This window comes from Drosophila kikkawai, chromosome X (genome assembly GCF_030179895.1).
Source record: "Drosophila kikkawai strain 14028-0561.14 chromosome X, DkikHiC1v2, whole genome shotgun sequence".
Classification (NCBI taxonomy): Eukaryota; Metazoa; Arthropoda; class Insecta; order Diptera; family Drosophilidae; genus Drosophila; species Drosophila kikkawai.
In genome coordinates this window covers 16110082-16130206 of record NC_091733.1, presented here as the reverse complement: position 1 = coordinate 16130206, position 20125 = coordinate 16110082, and the positions used below count along the sequence as shown (strand labels likewise).

The 20125-nt window shown below is 36.2% G+C and overlaps 1 protein-coding gene and 1 long non-coding RNA gene across 2 annotated transcripts; one reads left to right on the top strand and one right to left on the bottom strand.

Moving 5' to 3' along the window:
- Positions 1-762: 762 nt before the first annotated feature.
- LOC138929108 (uncharacterized) lies at positions 763-1282 on the bottom strand. The gene is made up of 3 exons (XR_011445530.1): positions 1183-1282; positions 941-1126; positions 763-876 (listed from the first exon to the last, which is right to left on the bottom strand). It is a non-coding gene; the product is annotated as an uncharacterized lncRNA (long non-coding RNA).
- A 168-nt stretch (positions 1283-1450) lies between these two features.
- On the top strand, positions 1451-2223 carry LOC108080070 (E3 ubiquitin-protein ligase KCMF1-like). Its single transcript, XM_017174652.3, has one exon. It carries the CDS (start codon positions 1659-1661, stop codon positions 2013-2015), a length of 357 nt encoding a protein of 118 aa, XP_017030141.1. The 5' UTR covers positions 1451-1658; the 3' UTR covers positions 2016-2223.
- The last annotated feature ends 17902 nt before the right edge of the window (positions 2224-20125 follow it).

The window sequence follows — 20125 nt, the reverse complement described above, 5'->3', positions numbered from 1 at the left end:
ATAATTTAGGTTTATTTTATCACGATTTTATTAATGGAAATTTTTTGTAAAATAATTTATAAAGCTTTTAATAAGGCGTTAAGTACTTTTTACATTTCTGAATAATTTTTGAATATTTTTAGCCAACTTAAACATATTTTTTTAGGGAAATCTAAGCAAAATAATTATTTCTTATAAATAAAAATTCGAAAACATCTTTTAAAGGTTTAAAATAATTTCCAAAATAATTTAAAGATATTAATTAAACTATTACTAGTTTTTTAAAGAAATTCCTTTAATTTTAAGAATAAACTTATAGAATTTGTGTACCTTTTTTTTATATATTTAAGTTTTTAAATAATTCCTTAGACTTCTTTGAGAATTTTTCTTGTTTTCTTCGTTTTTATATGTTTTATATTTTCACTGGTTTTTTTTTTTTCTGTGCACAGAGTCAAAGACACGTACTTAATGAGCTACAGCAGAGCGTGTTGCACTTTGCCCATCTCGAAGTGTGTGTGTGTGTGTGTGTGTATGTGGTTGTGGTAGACAACCCCTTCTTGACCCCTGACCCCCCTTAGCAATCGCCATTTGCCCCTCCCCCCCCCCCTGGTCTGAGGCAATGCAGACATCATGACCAAACAACTTTCATTTGCTTGCACAGGACTCTGAACGAGAATCCTTGTCGGGTTGACAAAAGAGCCTTCCTCGCTTTTCTTGTCGCCTGCTCTACTTAATATTTATTTTGTCTTTACTTGGCTAAGGGAAATCAGTTTGAAAGATATTTTACTGACCACAAAACAGTGTTTGAATCGTTATATTATCATATTTATATACAGGATATAAAAAACAAAATAAGGAATCAGCTAGAACTTGGCCAGTCACAATCCCTTATATAATCTAAAAAGAAAAAACATACAGGTCTTTCAGTTAAAGAGGTACAACTTTTGCCTGAAAGACCTACCTAGCTTATGGACTTCGATTTAAATTCTTTTAATTAAAAATTTCCAGTCCATATTGTAGGTAGAGATATTGTATGAGCTGTTTCGCCAGCTGTGGGCTCATCAGTCCATTTCCAACCAGCTCCCCTATGATCTGGAGCAATGTTTTGTCCTGTCCTTCGGTTATTATCTCAGCCATGTTGGTATCTCTTGATATTTCAAGATCAAGCATCAGAAACAAGGTTCCTATAAAAGAAATACATACGGTTTTTTATTTTGTTCACAAAAGCTAATCTTTGTAGAAAGTTGCACAGAATTATAGAGACACTTGGAACGATGATTACTAGATATCAAGTGATTTATTGAAATTTTATATCGATGACAATCAATATCTTTATGGTGGAACTTGTTCGATAGTCCGAATATCGAGTAGGCCCTTGGATATCTTTTCTATTCTTACCTCAGCAGGCTTCGTTGCTTGTTTCTAATTTCTGTAATTCTGTCTCCTTGAAGATTTCATTCTGTGTGAAAATTTAGCTTTGAATAACAACTAAAAACCTAATAAAACAATATTGTGGCCAAAGAAATTTGTTTAAAATCTAACGACAAGCTCACAAGAAACGCAGAGACAATCGAATTACTATTTAACAGAATTTTTTACCAAGAGAGTTAAGAAATTTCGCTTAATATATATTTTTTTTTGTGAGCCATCCCTTCCAGTGCCTGCTGGACCAGGGTGCCATGGAGCTCCACTTTGCCGGCGAGCCAATTCCGGACCTGTGCGCCGACAGCTTCACGTGCCCGAATTGCGGTGAGCTGGGTTTTTCGGCGGACGAGCTGATGGCGCATGTCCGGATTCGTCACAGCGACGCCCGCACTGCCGTCATCTGCCCGTTGTGCGTGGCGGTGCCGAGCGCCCATCCGGCCAGGGTCGACAATTTGCTTAGCCACCTGAGCACCGCGCATCACTACAGTGCCGGCGGGGGCTTCCGCCTGGCCGGAACCGTGCCGCCCGTTACGCATCACGTCCTGCCCACCGCCGAGGGGCCCCAGGTGCGCTTCATATTGCCGGATGAGCAGAGTGAAGTAGAATGGTAATCATGAATCTCAAATCGCTATGGTTTTCTTATTGGAATTACCAAGAGCAAAACCAAAGACCAGGGAAAAACATGGAAGAAATAAATGAGGAAACCCAGAAACCCAGAAGGATCGCAAATTTTCACGCTTAAAAAAATGTATATAACCATTCTGATATGGAAATAGTGTGTCTATAGTATCCAGAGATATATTTTACTTTAATTTTAAATCATGTTGAAAGCGATTTCTTTGAAGAAATGATATCAATACAGTGTGCCCGCTTGGAGCCATTTTCCGTGATGATGTAATTAAGCAAAACTGGTGAGACTGGCAGAGTGTCATAAAAGGCCACACCGATAACCATATTATTCGCTTTTGCAATTGCTCCTGGCTCTAGGTTCTTATCGGGAGAGTGGTTGGGCAACTGCCCCTCTCGATGGGCTTTGGCTTCCTTTTGCATTCACATCAGTTTTAATGCATTTTTCAGGCTGGGGGGACTGTTTTTTTTTGTGTCCAGGGCTGTGTGTGTGTATTTTTTATTTGAAAACAAATCAATTTAGTTAATGGCTAGCTTCGAACTGCAGTTTGATGGCGGGTCCGCTGCACTTGGATAGTAAATCAATGGAGGCCAAACAAAAATGGCGTCGGGAGCATTGCAATGGCGATTCTTTATCATCCGCTCTACACTCTCTTCTTTCTTCTATTTTTTGTTTTGAATATTTTTTGGTGCATTATATTTATATAGCACACTGCATGGCCATGCAGAGATAAACAAATAGATATAGAAACGGATAAACTTGTTCGTCCTGACACACATACATATGTACGCACGCACACACACAGAATTATACATATATGTATGTATATTCGTTATTTATGCATGGTAATATTTTGCCTTTGACTCCATTATATATTATGCTCTCGCATACAGATGGCGGTCCATCGATAGATATATGTTTATACTATATGGTTTATGTGGCGACTGCTGCGAGTCTCTCTCAGTCACCGTTTGCTGTGTGTTGTTGTTGTTTTTCCCAGGATAATGAATTCAATTTGAGTGAACTGTATTTATGCATTGCAATTTCACTTGGCATTTTCTCTCTGAGAGAAAGAGCGACTCTGGAGAACAGAAATGTGAAGGATAATGCCAGAATTATCTCGGTTTCCTTTAGTTTTATTTCCATATTTGAAAGAAGAATTGAGTATTCAAAAGGTAAATTTAAATTAAAAACTATTTTCAATATATTTCTTTTTTTATTTATCACTCTTGTTTACTTAATTCTTATTTTTTTTTATAATTAAAATTCTATTTAGAGCTTTTCCAAATCCCAAATCCAAATCCATGATGAACTGTGGGAACTCGGGCAGCTCCTTGATCCCTGCCATAATGGCAGCTCATGCGAATTTTAATAGTATTTTTTATTGCACTCATTGAAGGACATTTCGGCCCCTTTTGGAGCTTTCCACCCCGCACTCAATTACATTCCGTTTCCGTTACAATTTTTTTGTGCCATTCGGCCAGGATCTTGCTGCTCAAATTGTTTGCCAAGCGTTTTTGTCGGGAGGCTTTCTTTTTATTTATTTCCTCCGCACTCCCTACACCCTACACACCCACCCACTCGTCCTCGTCCTGCTCCTGCTCCTTCTTCTATATTTTTTTTCCACACTTCCTTGTGTCGTCGTTCCTCCTAATGCAGTTCGGTCTACACACACACACACACTCGGGAGTTACTAAATTCTCAGCTGGATTTAAAGCATATGCACACGCTGGGCCGAGTGGGGGTGGGAAGGTCGACTTAGACACACACACATCCAAGATGAAAGGGAGGGCAAAGGGCACTGGGACCCGGACGGCGAACAACTTAACCCTCCCGGGCTATAAAACTTAATATGTTTTGTATTTAAATTTATGAAAAAGCAAGCGGTTACAATGGAAGTGCAAGTCCTGCGCTGGATGAAAGGGAAAAATTAGGGGAAAAGTGGAGGGAAAATGGCAGAAGGAAAAGGGGATAACGGACGGGGTAGCAGGGGGTATCAGGGGGTATCAGAGAGGGCCTTTCAAGGGGAAGGCAGGGCAAAGAGAATGGCTAAGTGAAGCAGCAGGAATAATGGCTGCTTAAGCCGCCAACATGCGCATAATTGTCGCCAGCGTCATGTAGCGTACCCCCCGGTGTCCCCTTCTCCCCTCTTCGCCTACTCTTACCACCCCCCAGCCTTCAGCTCTGGTCAGCGATGGTCCAACAGTGGGTTAAGAAATATTATAAAAATTCAGGTTTTCTTTAAATTTAAATTATGATTTCAAAACAAAAAATATAAAAATAAATAAAATATAAAATATATAAATAAATTAAATGTAGGAAATTTAGAACTAAATTATCTTTAAATAAATAAATCTTTCTGAAACTAAATAAACATATTCACAAATAAACATTAAACTGCGTTTTAAGCTTCAAAAATAAATATCAAAATTCATTTTCCAGGCCCAAAAAATCAAATTTAATAACATTGTATGCTTAAATTATCAGAATATTATTCAAAAGGTACATTTTCCCCTTTTCAATATTTACTATTTCGAGGGCCCTTACCCCTTTGCTTACATTTTAAATCAAAGCAAATATTTAAGCAAGAAAAAAAAACAAAACGAATATTACCAATTTTCTGCGCAAATTTAAATAGGGAATAATTTAAATTGCATAACAATTATTTCCGTTTGCATTTCCTGCCGACATTTGACCACCGTGCTTAACGGTGAATTACGCTTTCGGCCGGAGGGCAACGGGGCGTATGCGTAATAATAATTACGCGGCGCGCTGCCGCCGACGAAGCAGTAATATTTATGAAAGGCTTTAAATTGTCCTTGTCGGTTGTACAACATATATTTTAATACATTTATATAAGCACTGAAAGAAAAACATAGTACAAGTTTATGTTTAAATATTTTCTTAAATATAACATAATTATATAAATTAAATATTATATATATAAGTCTTTGCTTTTGTCATACACTTATTTTTTTTTTTAATTTTTATACATTTCTGTAAGGCAATATATGAATTTTAAACTTTTTCTATAACTTAAAATATTTTTAAATGTGCCATAAACTCATTTATAATTTTTAAAAATTTTTAAAGAATTAAAGTACATATTAGTTTTCATAAAAAGTATTCTTTGCTGTTTCTTAACTCCACTTTTTACCCCAGTGTATGCGCCTGCACAATTGCTACGTTTCGGTTCTTTGTGGTGTTATAATAAGAATGCGGTTTATCACCTGCCCGAAAGGCGAAAGGGGATTGCTAATGCAAATTACGCACTGTACAGAACAGTACAGTACAGTACAGTGCGGAACAGTATGGAAAAACCAGGAAAGGCTGGGAAACACACAGGAAACGGGGGAAATAAACCCAAGGCAAGGCACTGGATTCTCACGGCGGCCTGATGCCAATAAAAAATATGGCCTCGACAGGATTAATACATTATTTCCGCCAGGCGAGGGGCAGGGACAACACGGACGTGAATGTAGCCACAGCAACAGCCCCACATATGTGGCTGTTGTTTTGCGCTTTTATGATTATTGTAGTGGCATCGTTCTCGTCCTTGTTCCAGGACCAGACCAGGCACTTATGCATATGTTGTTTTTTTTTCGGCTCTTGTGAAGCTTCGGAGCTTCGCTCTCCTTTCGGTGCCTTTCAAGTGCACTTTGCTGTTTCATTTCAACTATATTTGTTCGCCATATTTGTATACAAATTCCTTTTTTCACTGGCAGGGCACTACCAGCCAGGGTTCTTCTATTTTCCATAAAGGATACACGCAGTAGGGTCCAGCCAGCCAGCATCCAGGCACTTCACACAGATACTCGCACAAATACTTGTGCACACTGCACTGGCACGCACACACACCCTCACAGGGATCAAGTGCTGGAAAAGTGCATATTAATTTGATGTTTTTGTCATCTGAAGGAGCTGCAACTCGAGCACATTGTTACCGTGTCGAAAATTTCGAGTTTGCATTGAAAGTAAATACTTGGAGTGTTTAAAGAATTTATTCAAACATTTAAATATTAATAAAAAGTATAAAATACCGTTCAGGTATCAAATTTTGTTGGAAAACCATCTGTATTTTGGTTACCAAAGTAACTTTCTTATTAAAATAAGACTTGCAGATATTACATAATTAATTTGCAACATTTTTTTTTTTTTAATTATGGCGCCACAGAAGTTTCCTATTCTCAGCCGCACAGCTAATTGTTGGCTTATTTATTTTGAAAAAGAAAATTGAAAAGGAAAAAGGAAAAAGAAATGGAAAGCGCGGCAAAAAAGAAACCTAAAACGCGGCTGGAAGCGACAAAGGAAAATTAAATGAAAATTTTTCGTGACCAGCTTTTGTCTCATTCTCGTCTCCTCTGTCTCTCTCCCACTCTCTCTCCCTCTCTCTTTCTATTCATTCACTTGGCCTTTATAATAAAACAATAAACTGTAACAATAGCAATTAAAAATCGCTGAAAGCGGATGTCCTGATAAGGACCCTGAAACAGAGCCAGAGATGGAACGCCAAGAAAGGGAGAATACAATATGATCTTAAAATCTAACATAATATTTTCGTTTATAAAATTCTTAAAAATAAAATTAATTAAAATAGTTGAAATTAACACATAATTAAGGCATAATGTTTCCATCTCTAAAAGAACTAAAGAGGGTACATCCCTCCCTGCTTTGCCACCACTCAAATCGTCCTTGGCGTCGTCCTGTTTCATTGTTGTAATTATGCATTATGCTCCCGATTCCGCCTCCACTTCTCAGCTCCTTTGTATATTCAACATTTTCGCTTATTTTTCGCCTATTTCGGTTTGTGTTTTTTAGCCATGCCCTGGAATCCTTTTGACCATTTCCATTCCCCAAAGCCGAATTGCATTTGCCGGCAATCAGCGATGAGACAACGCCAAGGAGCGACATTGACGACTCCGGCCTTTCATCGCATTGTCCTGGCTGAGGACACGAAATTCAAGCTTTTTGAGGCGGACAAGCCGCGTTTTCCTGTCACCTGTCGCAGCCTGTTCAGCTGGCGGAAAATGGGCCAAGAAAATATGCTGGGTGAAGGAAATGAAGTTGAATTTGAAAAGTTGTATAAGGAGAATTCAATGAAGAATATGGAAAACTATAAAAATAAAATTTTAGAAAAATTATTTGTGGCTGAAAATTAACAAAAAGAAAGGTAAATGTTGGTTTATAAAAAGGAAATATAACAAACCCTTTATTTAAGGGCAGAATATTACCAAAATGTAAACATTTACTGGGCGTATTTTGAGATATTTTATGTCATCATTTAATTTCTTCTCTACAACATTAACCTTTTTAAATTAATAAAGAACCCCTTGTTATTACCATTGATACTTCTATTAAATTCGAATTAGAATCAGTCGTCTAATTGCCATTGAAACCCGATTAATTTCCATTTGATTCCGATAACTTTATTTATATACATACTCCTTGCTTCGTCTTCAGTTATGTCCATTATATGGCTAAGCTAATTTAGTAAACGTTTTGGAAGCGAACTAGTAGTCGATTATCCAAACTAATTCCCCCAAAACGCTCTGGCCTTGGTTCAATTAAATACCAATGCGGCTAAGGCTCTTCATCTCCCCAGAGCCAAGCCAGAGCACAATTTTGCAGTTATAAATCAAAATACGTGGCCCCCTTTTTGGGAGAGGAAGAAGAAACTCTTGCCACATATATATGCAAATAAGCAAAGGAGATGGCAGCCAGGATGTGGAACCACAATCGCAGTGCAGTCAATAAAATCAAGGCAATCATATTGCAGGCTGTCTAGCTCTAGATGTGTGTGTGTGTGTGTGTGCATTTGTTTATAATAATGCCCAGCAGTGTGTTAAACAATTACATTAGGGAGAGAGAGAGGGAGAGGCAGAGTACCAACTTGGCAAGACGGAAATCTAATTGACAGTTATGAAGATTGTCAAACATACAATTATAACACTCCAACTATCAATGGACCCAAAAACATTGATTTGCCATCTTACAGCTACCGATGCATTTGCTGAATAATTCAGTCGAGTGGAGAGTATTCTCCAGTTTCAGGACTCCCACGACCGCCCGCATTTGCAATCTGAGAAATGGGGCTGCCTATTGGCATTATTAACATGTTAATCCAAATGTAATGAGCGTAAGGATAACTCATTGTGATGCCTCGCTTATGGACAGTTCTATATATATATACACACACACATCTCAAGGATGAAGGATGAAGGATGACGGATGCCGCACTCCAGGGCATTCGACTGAACAAACACACACACACTCGCTTCCGAGTCGCATGAATGCTAAATGTATTCGATTGATTGTATGCTAATTTAATTGCCAGCCAGCAGAAATAATTATAAATAACTCAACGTTATATTTGAGCTTGAAGTGCGCAGCTTCCAGAATGGGGACGGACCTTGGGTCACAGCAAAAAGGCAATCAACAACAAGAGCAACAACCAAATTAAGCTAATATTAAAGAAATTTACTATATTCTCAATAATAAACAATTAAAAAAATGCTTTAAATACTTTAAATTTTCTCCTATAAATACCCCTCAAAGTTAACTCGGAATAGTTATATCAATTTCCCGCACAACTTGCTGATAATTCATTGACCAAACACATAGTATTCCCAGCTTTTCTTGGACTAATCAACCAACTTACCACCGGAATATAGGATGGCTTTAAAGAGCTACTCCTCTTCTCCTCTACTGGACTTTCGATAAACAAATTGTTTTTGTTATTGGAGCCGAGCTGCTTCCAGTGGCCAGGCAACTGGCTCTAACTAATTCGCAGACAGATGGAATCCATATTAAGTAGCCGGACCAGGGTCTGGTCTGGCCTGGTCTGGTCTGGTCAGTTTATCGAAATCCAAGTGAAATTCAGCTGCCAGGATCTCTCCACATTCACAGCCACAGCCATAGCCGCATCTCTCCACATCAAATTGAATTAATGCGGTATATATATCACGAAATCATAACACGGAGTATTGCGAGATGGATTTGGGTTCGGACATTCCTCGTGTCCATGTGTGTATGTGTGTGTGTGCCGCCTTCTCCACCGGCCACAAATTTCTTTTGCCTGCCAATCAATATCAAAATGTACACTTTTCGCCACAGGATAATAATACTAATAAATATTATTTAATTATTAACTTAGTTAAATGGGGGTTTTTATTTTAAAATGTAAGTTATACGAGCCAGAAATTAGCATTTTGTTTATTTTAAAAGGTCAGAAAACGGCTCGAAGTACCAAAAAGAAGTAAAAATAGAACTTTCTTAATTAATATTCAATTTTCTGATTAAACTAGTAAAAAATTCAAAGGTATTTCTTTTTATTAATGTTAATAAATAATTATTTAAATTGTTTACAAATTTTATCTATCATTTTAGAGTTTATATTAAATATTCTTCTAGAAATTCCTTAATTCATGTTTAATTTATTAAAATTTATTATCAAGTTTATCAATCATTTTAAAGTGTATTTGAAATATTCTTTAATTTTTATAAACCAAAAAATCAAGTTTCCCAAGAGTTTTCTTAGTGTAACTCTGCTGGACAGGATGAATGTGTGGGGAATGTCTTCAATCTGGTTTTACTCATCAATGCCAAGATACTCACACTCTCCCGATATATATACACATTATATATATATATATATATATTTCTATATATATTTACCCCTCACCCGCCATTTGCCGTTGTTCACACATCAAATTAGTTCAATTTGCGGGTTGCCCAAGTCTCTTTTAATGTGCGCCCAACCGTTTGTTTGTGTGTATATCCCAGCCTCCGACTTTCGGTGTGTCCTGCAAGTCCTGTGTGAGTGTGTGCGTGGCCCCATTGATTATTGGTCATATCGGTGGACAAACAAAAGGGGACCGTGTTCCCCTCCCTCTCTCGCTGGCCAAAAGCAATGCAAACATAATGAACTTGTCAGCACACAAAAACAACTGGAACACTTTTCATTTGATTTGATTTTGATTGCGTTTTATATTAATGCCAAAAACACACCACCCATCAGCCGCACCGCCCAGCTCCCCCTTTTATTTTGGGGTCACATTTTGTTTTTCTACTGATTGGCAGCTTTTCTAACGGAGGGAGGGAGGGTAGAGTTTTGCCATCGTTTTTTTGCACACATGCTCCGGAAAAAGTTATGAAAACCTTGTCATGGCATCCATCAGACGAAACAATAACGGGTTCTTTGCTGAATGCCATACAAAAAAAAAAATCCAGCTAGTTACACTAGGTTTTTTCTCTCAGTATCCACGAATTTTGAATACCCAATAGAACGGACTTGATTGATTGAAAGCAAAAAAACTGAGAAAATTATGAGAAAATTTATGTGGAAAATGAATAAGATCTGCATGGGAATCTGCTTTAATCGATTGTAATCTGGTGTAGGGAAAAATATAATAAATATCATTGAATAAATTTAAATATATAGTTAATTTATTTGTTTAATAAATTATTTTGAAAGTACAATAAACAAAACTTCTTCAAGTATATTTTACCAATGGGGAGCAGCCACGTTTTCCCACATTCAAATCAAAGTGAAATCGCAAAATTTTCGAAACATTTGGCCATGAAAAATGCGGGTGCCAAAAATGTGCATTTCCCCTTTCCACCAGTTAAACTGAAGTGCACATACGCCCCATCAAATATGCAGACATACACTGCAAATATAAGAGTTAAAATAGGTAAATTATAAGCAAGAATAAGGTAAAAAATGATATAGATTACTAACTGAAATATAGGATTTTAAGTAAAAGCCAGAAGAATCACCTCTAGCTGTTAACTTTTCTCAAGGAAAAGTTTTATATTTGTAGTTTGCCATCCATTTAACTATAGATTTTAGTGTTCTATATGGTTTCAGGACCAAATATAATATTATATTTTTTTTATAAGAACACAGCTCTCTTATATCTCAAGTTTGTCTTGAGTTTTTCTCTTTCGTTCAGAAACAGTGACCCATTATGGAAAGCTGCCCGCATGTGTCGTCATATTTAGCTTTGCTTTGGCTATTTACCCAAATTTCAGGCAGCCAGAAACAACAATGGGATGTATGGTAGATGTGGGAGATGTGGCATATGGATAAGCAGCGGGTGATGGAGGACGAGGACACATCCCCAGAGCCAATGAACCAAATTAGAAATCAAAAGCAATGTGAAGGAGCTGACTGTGAAAAAAAAATGACGAAGATAGACACATGTGTGAAGGGCATAGAAAAAAAAGAAGCAGAGTGGGATACACGAAGGACACTGGACATTGCACAAATGTCAGTGACCTGGAAGAAATATAAAATAAATCGAAGGCAGATTGCAAAAATCAAAGTCAACAGCAATCAACGCCATCGAAAAACAACAACAACAGCAGCAAAAGGACACAAGACAACGAACGGAAGTAAAAGAGAGATGAAAAAATGGCACTAGGACAGGCAAATGACGATGATGATGACGCAGTTAAGCAGATAGAAAGATGCGAAAGGTAAATAGATGCTGCTATATATAGATTTGAGGGACAGGGGAAGAGGTCAACTAGATGTTGCCGGAAACTGATGCAATCATGGCCAACACAACGATTAAGCCAAGGCCAAATGTATATCCTTAAAGTCCTAGCCAAACTATACCACTGTTTATATTTTAATTACCAACGCCATAACGTATAACCAAAACTTGGCTCATCAAGCTGCAAACTTGGTTGACTGGCTTAATCATAATTGGTTAGATTTATGATTTTTTAAGTGGTTGGAGGAGAAGGCGGAGCCTTGAATGCGCTGCCTTGAAGGTTACTTTACTTATGCATTTCATATTTTTCACTACAACCTGGCCTCACCTCTCTCTCTCTCTCTCTCTCTCTCTCTCTCTCTGTCTCTCTCTCGTTCTGCACTATTTCTATCTCTGTTGGCACTTTTGGTTCACCATGTTTTCCTGATTAACTCAGCTGGCATCTCATCATCACACACACAGTCTTACTCAGGCCACAAGCTTACAGCATGCGAACAGCTGCACTTGCAGCAGTTACAACAACAACAATTACACCAACAACTTAAAACAGTACACCAACAGCAAGCCACACTGCTAAAAAAAACGTTTTAAGACATTTTAAATATATATAGCTAAATTTAGCGACTGAATTGTAAAAGTTTATTAAGACAAACTAATTTTTTAAAGATTAAAGTTTTCAACAACAGAAAGGGTAACATGATACTTCCAGTAAATAATTTTAAAACAAAATTTTTTGCCTTACATATTTTAGATTTATATATAAATATTATATTTATTATTTAAATTTTAAATATACTCTCAATTTTAAGCCCCCTTAATTTGTTTTAGTGCTACACCAACAAGGAGCCATGCTGCGCGGCGGCCAAACAGGAGCATAGCTTAGCTTTGGGCTGCTGTTGGCATACTTAAAGTTCATAAAAAAGTCAAATTAATTCAAATTGCAATGCACACACACACAGACACACAAGCTAGCACACACACACACATGCAGAAGGGGGTACTTAACGCAGTACTCAGCACTAGGCAACGCTTGCAGTTGTTGTTCTCGCTTAACTTATTTCATTAGCTCCTAAATGTATGCAATTTGACATTTTTTTAATTTAACTTTCTCCGCACACACCTAGCCGCGTGAGAGGGAACTCGGCAAGGACACAAGTTGCCCTAATGGCTGCCAGAGATTATTCACATTCTGGCAGATTACGCATACGCCGCATTGCCACATTACGTATACGCAATAAAACTAACCCGATATACGGAAATGTTGCAATAAAGTTTGTGGCCAAAAAAAACATTACTTTTCGCATTTTAAAATTTATACAAAAAAAGGAAAAGTATATAAAAACTTGATGCTGAAGATAGTTATTATTTTTCTGTGTCTAAATTAAAGAAAAATAAACTTTCCCTTTGATTTACTTTCAATTTAATTGATATTTTATTTAGAATTAATTTCAATGTAGTTGTGAGAGCATCAAACAATTCGTTGTCTCTGGCTCACTGGTTTAAAGATTCTTGAAAAAAATCCACCCTTCACTGTAATCCGCTCTCGAAGTGCACGTGCTGCGTCGCCCATAAGTATGCTATATAATTTCTTCATTTTTATAGTGCATCTGTCTCCCAGATTCTCGCCGTTTCCCCTCCTTCAGCACTCCTAGGACAAATCCCCTCACAAGTTTTCCGCTGACAATGCATATGCATTGTTTTCTCTAGGAGCACAAAAAAAAATACAAAAAAAATAGGAGAAATCATTTTTTGGGGTAACGCAGACCCTCCACCACTTGACGCTTGATGACGATGATAAGGATGATGGGGAAAAACGGGAAAAGCGAAGGAATCAGGAAAATGCAGTAGTACACTCAAAACAGTTTGTAACTAAAATCATCCTGAAAATTCATGAAAACCTTTTCTTAAATCTAGAAAAATGTTCTTAGTCTAAGGGAGACTTTTTTTAAATATAGAAAAATATATTTTTTGGCAAGTGTATAGGTGGCCCTGGGGTGGTAGGCTGGCAGGGATCTGTCATTTCGATTTCAATTTGCACTTTAATTTGCATTTCCCCAGGACTTGCTCTCACTTTTATTTTATTATATTCGTATATTCATCTTGGAAAGCTTTTTCACACTTTTCCTCATCGCTTTCGCCGCCAGACTGCAGTCGAAAAACCCCTGCGCTTGATTGACATGCTGCTGAATCGCTGAAGGAAAACTCCTAAGCATTTTGGGAGAACGAAAGAAAATTAAAGCTTCAGGGGGTTGTGTAGCCTGTTTTAAATAGTTTTCTTAGTGATTTCTAATCTTATTTATAATTTACAAATATATATTTAAGAGAAGGCCATATTAAATCATGGAAATTATTTCAAGGTAGCCAAGAAAATGTTTATTTTTCCTTTTGCCGCAAAAACTTCGTCCTTCTCGACAATCGCAGAGCCGGAAAATTCCATGACATAGGCACCCCAGCATTGGCATCGACATGGAGCAACCTATCAAAACCAGAAATTCCTTGGCCTGTCCATCAAGGACACACCGCCGCCCCCTGCCATCTGTCTTCCACCTGTAGAAACTGTCACTAGACCACAACAAAAAAAAGCAGAGAAAAAAAAAACAAAAAAGCTGAAAGAGAGGAAAACTTAGTGACAGAAACACGCACAGCACAACACACACACGCACGATGGAAGGATAGTTCTCCGGTTTCAGGAATTGCCATAAACTAGTCAGTTAATCTGGTCATCTCACTCCGTCATCTGTCCCTCTCTCTCTCTCGCTTTTCCTCTTCTCTAGCCTGCTGACATCTCCCTTCCCACACATCCTCCCTCGTTGGCCATTTAATCTCCATGTGTTTGCAACTACTCTATTAGCCGCATTTTAATTCAGTTACTTAAGTTTAGTGTGAACACAACAATTTCATACTTGACGTCACCAGAAGAGCACAAGAGATGGCAGCACAGGGAGAGAAAGAGAGGGAAGCGAAGGAAAATTAATACTTTACTAACATTGAAAGAGGTTTTCGTGTACTTGGGATTTTATAGGATTTATTTAAGATTTAGAAATTTAATAAAAAAATTCAAAAAGAAACTCAATAAATTTTGTAGAAAAAAGTATGTATTTTTTACTAGAATAAAATTTGAATTTAAAATTAAAATTATTAAGGCTAAATTGATTACTTTGAAACTTAGAAAATGATTATAGAAAAATATAAAAAATATATCTTAGAAATGTAGAAATAATTCTTGAAACAGTATCTTCAGGTTTTCTAAATAAATGTATTTTTGTATGAAAAATAACTTTACAAAAAAAAAAATTAACTTAACGTAGGAAGAATCATCATCGAAATGAGATTCACCTGTAAGGATTCAATAAAGGACGAAAGTTGCCACATTTCCAGCACTGGTGTCAAAGGAAAGCGCCTGGAATGTGCTAAAATAACCAACTGCAACTTTGAGAATTTTCATTTTATTGTCATGGCTTTCCTTCCTCTGCCTGCATCTCTTTCTCCCCATCCAACCCTCTCGCTTTCTCTTTGTATCTATCTGTGTGTCCATCTCTTTCCATCAGATGTCAGAGGTTAGTTTGCCGCATTGACCTCACGTTGTTACAGAAAAAGCCTTGGTGACCACTCAGCCTTCGGGGAATGCATCAGGGTTTCCACAAATTCGATATGACACATCGGCAAGGGACTTTGAAACGATTATTTTAAGCAAAGTGTAAAGAATTAAATTGTTTTCTAATAATTCAAACAAAATTAAAGTCAAAGTATTTTTTTTTAAATTACTAAAATTTAACAAACATAAAAGTAAGTTGTATATAAATATATTTTTTTTTTATAATAGATCGAAAAATGTATTGTTATTGCTTATCGACTTTTTTAACGATACATTTTTACCGTTTTCCCATCACTTGAATGCATCGTTTGGTGGTGGGAACCACCTCCTCTCCCTGCGGTCAAAGGTAAAAAGTTTTGTCAAATTAAAAATGTTTACTGCTTTTCCTACTTTTGCCAAGAGTTTTCCCCCTCGGACTGCAGCTTGCTCAGGCATTAAAAACATCCTAAATTAGATACATTTTATCGCTACACATGAGATAACCCGAAAAGAAGAGATGCCGAGTCGGAGAACTAGAGAATCGGAGAAGTGAAAGAGTGTAGTAGGGTGGTTAGGGGGCGGAGGCACTCCAGTGAGGGGGGGCGAAAGTTTTGAGTGATATTTATTGCATGACACTTGATGCTCCCGTCCCGCATTTAACCCCTTAAGAACTTGAATCCTTTTCCGGTCTCTTTATTCCCCCTAGCCTCGTCTATGTACGTATGTGTGGATGACATGTCAGCAAGCATTTAATTTGATTTTAAATCTTTTGCTTCAGAGAAAAAGACTTTACTTGAGATTTTCCCCACACAAACACACACACACAGAGAGAGAGAGGAAGCTGGAAAACACAGACACACAAGATAACTTTAATCACCAAGTTAAATTCAAGATAATAGAATGGTCTTGGATTTGCAGTAGAGTTAATAAACTCAGCTTTGCAGCTGAGAATGTTTATCTCTGACTTTTCACAGCTTCGGGGGAATTTCCATATTATTTTTTTTTGTCACCCCCCTTATAGTAGTTTTCAATGAAATGAAGCCAGAAAGAAGAAAAAACTGCTACAAGACATAAAGTAAACTTTGTTCTGGGTTTTGGATATTAAACATTCTGCCACTTGGCAGTCATTTAATGGACTATAAACGAAATATATTGTGGAGTTTCATGAGAAAGAAATTATTTACATTTTTAGGCTTTATACAAATTATAAAATAATACATTAATTTGCTTACTATACAATTTATTTTCTATATTTAATTATTTAGAATAAAAAGCGAAATAAAAAAAAGCTGACATAGTTTAAAGATAAATTAAATAATACATTTATTTCTTGTATTTTATTTTAAACAATTACTTAATTATTTCGTATTTTATCTTTAATTATAAATCTTATATTTCCCCGATTTTCTTGGCACTTTTCACTTGAGTACTTTGACATACATATGTACATATCTCTGTGTAAGTTTTTTCCGGGCTTCGATTACATTTTGACGTTAATTTATTTTTATTTTTTATCTAAACTATTTCGCCTTATTTTACTGTTGTCTTTAACTTAAGGAACTTAAGGAAAAAAGGAGGAGGAGGAGCTTGGGGGGTAGGGAAAGCAGGGAAAGCAGGAAAGGAAACTTTCTGTCGCCATTGTTGGTAAAAGTTTTGCAATCGCCAGTGCCTCATAAACTTTATGCATATGCACTGATGGCAAAAGGGAGCCAGGGAGAGGGTGCACTGAAAAAAATTAAGAAGCAATTCCATGAGTTAATAAATATATTCATAAAATATTTAACAACCTACCTTAATAAATAAATTAAATAATTAATAAAATTCCTAGCTAAACTTCTTCCGTTTTACAATTTTTCTGCCAGTGTAGTTACTGGTTAGTGAAGGGAATACCGCATAATATGCGAACTGGGCCTGTCATAAATGAAAGTTATGCCGTCTCTGGCCAAGCAAATGAACGCTCTGAGAATTGTGCCAGCCAGTAAGCGTTTCTTCCGTTGGTTGGCCTTCTGGCTTGGCTGCCAGCGGGTCCTTCTCCTGGGGTGGCTTCAGCGGTAGCTTGGCGGTTTTTCGCCATGTGTAGACTGACGTCTCTAATTATTAAGCCTCTTACACAAAAACACACACACACATTTTTAGTGGAAAAGCCAAATGAATATTGAAAGGACGCCGAGACCGCAACAGAATTTATTTTAAGCTAATTTTCTTATTTTACATTTAGTTTTCGGGCCCTTAACACACTCACACACACACACATCCTTGAAGGGCTTGCTTAACCCACTAAGTCCCGGAAAGTCAACGAGGACTCTGCCATTTTGACTAATAATACAAACTTAATACGGTAATCCACTTATGCAACGGCAACAGTGGAAGAAACCACAAGAAGCTCTACACCAAAAGCGCACAGTGGGACGAAATCTATTAAAAAATATAATATATTTATATCAGGAAATATATGTTGGAATTTTCTAAAATATAATGTAATTTAATAATGTTTGGAAATTTATTTTTATTTATTTTATTCGAAATTTAAGGAAATCAGAATAATTATATATTAAATTATATATTAACAAGAAAGGAAGCTAACTTCGGCACGCCGAAGTTTGTATACCCTTGCAGATATTATTTCATTACATTTTACCTATACTTATTATGTTTACAGTTTGACAGTTACAGTTTTGCATTCCCAGCTTTACATTTTGTATACATCTACCGATCGGTTTATATGGCAGCCGTATGATATAGTTGTCCGATTTTTATGAAATTTATACCAAAATTCTAGAACAATAAAAAAAGCCTATATCTCAGAGTAGATACAAATACGTTGAAAAACAACGAAGCTATAATTTTTTTCCTATTAATTTCCCGATCGTTCCTATGGCAGCTATATCATATAGTCGTCCGATTTTCATAAAATTTTTACCAAAATTTAGAAATAATATAAAATGGCCATATCTAAAAAATGGTGCAAAAATATTGAAAAACAGCAAAGTTATAATTTTTTTTCTAAAAATTTATCGGACATTTGTATGGCAGCTATATGATATAGTCGTCCGATCCGGCCCGTTCCGACATATATAGCAGTGAGAGTATATAGAAGACTATATGCAAAGTTTCATTCAGATAGCTTTTAAACTGAGGGACTAGTTTGCGTAGAAACGGACAGGTGGACAGACGGACAGACGGACAGACGGACAGACGGACAGACGGACAGACGGACAGACGGACATGGCTAGATCGACTCGGCTGTTGATGCTGATCAAGAATATATATACTTTATAGGGTCGGAAACGTCTCCTTCACTGCGTTGCAAACTTCTGACTGAAATTATAATACCCTGCAAGGGTATAAAAATAGGTCGTATTATAAATATAATAATTATAAAATTAAATAAATAAAATGCAGCTTTTCAGATATTTTATTATTATGTTTTTTTTTTTTCAATATATATTTCTAATGAAAAATACCTGTTAATTAAAAAATATTTAACCAAATGTACTCCAAAAATAAATATTTCAAGTGAATAAAATATTTATAACCAAATAATTAGGTTTTAAAATTTGTTAACTAAGCTTTTTAATATTAAAAAACAAGAATTTATGACATAAACTTTACATTTTCTTTTACAAAATTTCCCAAAAAAATAAAACTAAAATCAGTGTTCATTTCACTCAATTTGCTGCCTTGCTTTTAGTGCGTGTGTGCCTGTGTGTGTGAAAGTAGTGTGCGACTTTTTTTCTCGCTTTTTCTCAATTTTTCGAAGGAAACCAAAGTTTTGCGGGGCGCACATTTTTCGTGTTGCCAACTTAACACTTTTGCTTAGCCCTCCACACACACACACACACACATCATAATTTATATGTGCCAGAGTATGTGTGTATGTGTTGAGTGGTTGTCCCCCCCCCCCATTTATATGTGTGTGTGTGTGTTTAAAGAGAGTCAACAAGCGAGAAAGGCAAACACTTGGCCAAAAAAAAAATGTATATAAAAAAAAGGAATACAAAAAAAGAAAAACGGAAAACCTCATAAGGAGAAAACGCAAAGGAAAACTATAAAGTGTTCGGAAGCCTGAGACAGCAATTCAATTTGGCATGAACTAACTATGCGTGTGAAAGGGAGCGACAGAGATAGAGACAGAGCCCTGTACACTAAGCGAAAATAGGGTTATCTCTGGTTTCAAGGCTTTCTTGAATATTTTACTGAAAAAAAGTAGCTAAAAAATAGTAAAAAAAATAGGAATATAATAAAAAAATATATAATAAAAAAATATATAATAAAAATATATATAATAAAAATAAATATATTAAAAATATATATAATAAAAATATATATATTAAAAATGTTTAAACTATTTTAAGCAAAGTATTTAAAATTTTAGTTAATAACTTAAATATTTCACTAATAATATAAAAAAATACTTTTTCATATATATTTAAATACAAAATTCAGGGCTTATTTTAAGCACTCAAATTTCCTCGTAAATTAATTTGTAATTCGTTATTTTTCTCCGCGTGTAATAACTGCGGCCAAGAGAGTGCGTAACGGTATATTTATGGCCAGACTTGAGACGACACCAACAGAGCTACCCAACGAGCTAAAATCTACAACAAAAATATACAAAAAAGGCAACAAAAATTATTTCGCTGCCAAAGAATGTGAAGAGTAGATGGGGAAAACTGTATGGGAAAATTGTATGGGGTGGGGGGAGGGTGAAGGAAATGGATAGACTGCCTAAGCTGCCTCTTCACTTAATTGCAATATTCCAAGGCACACACACACAAGGCTCAAAACTGCACACCGAGATAAGCGTATTACGTGGGTGAGTTACCATTTTTGGTAATAGTTTGTAAGAGACTGATGAGGAAATTAATCCAGGATCAATAGAGGAAATTTTAAGGGAAATAAATAAAAACACAAACCTAAATAATAATAAGAAAAATATTTATAAACAAGAAAGTAAGCACTGGAAATTTTTAAAATAATATAGCTGGGCTTAAAAACTCTAATAAAACCAATTTAAAA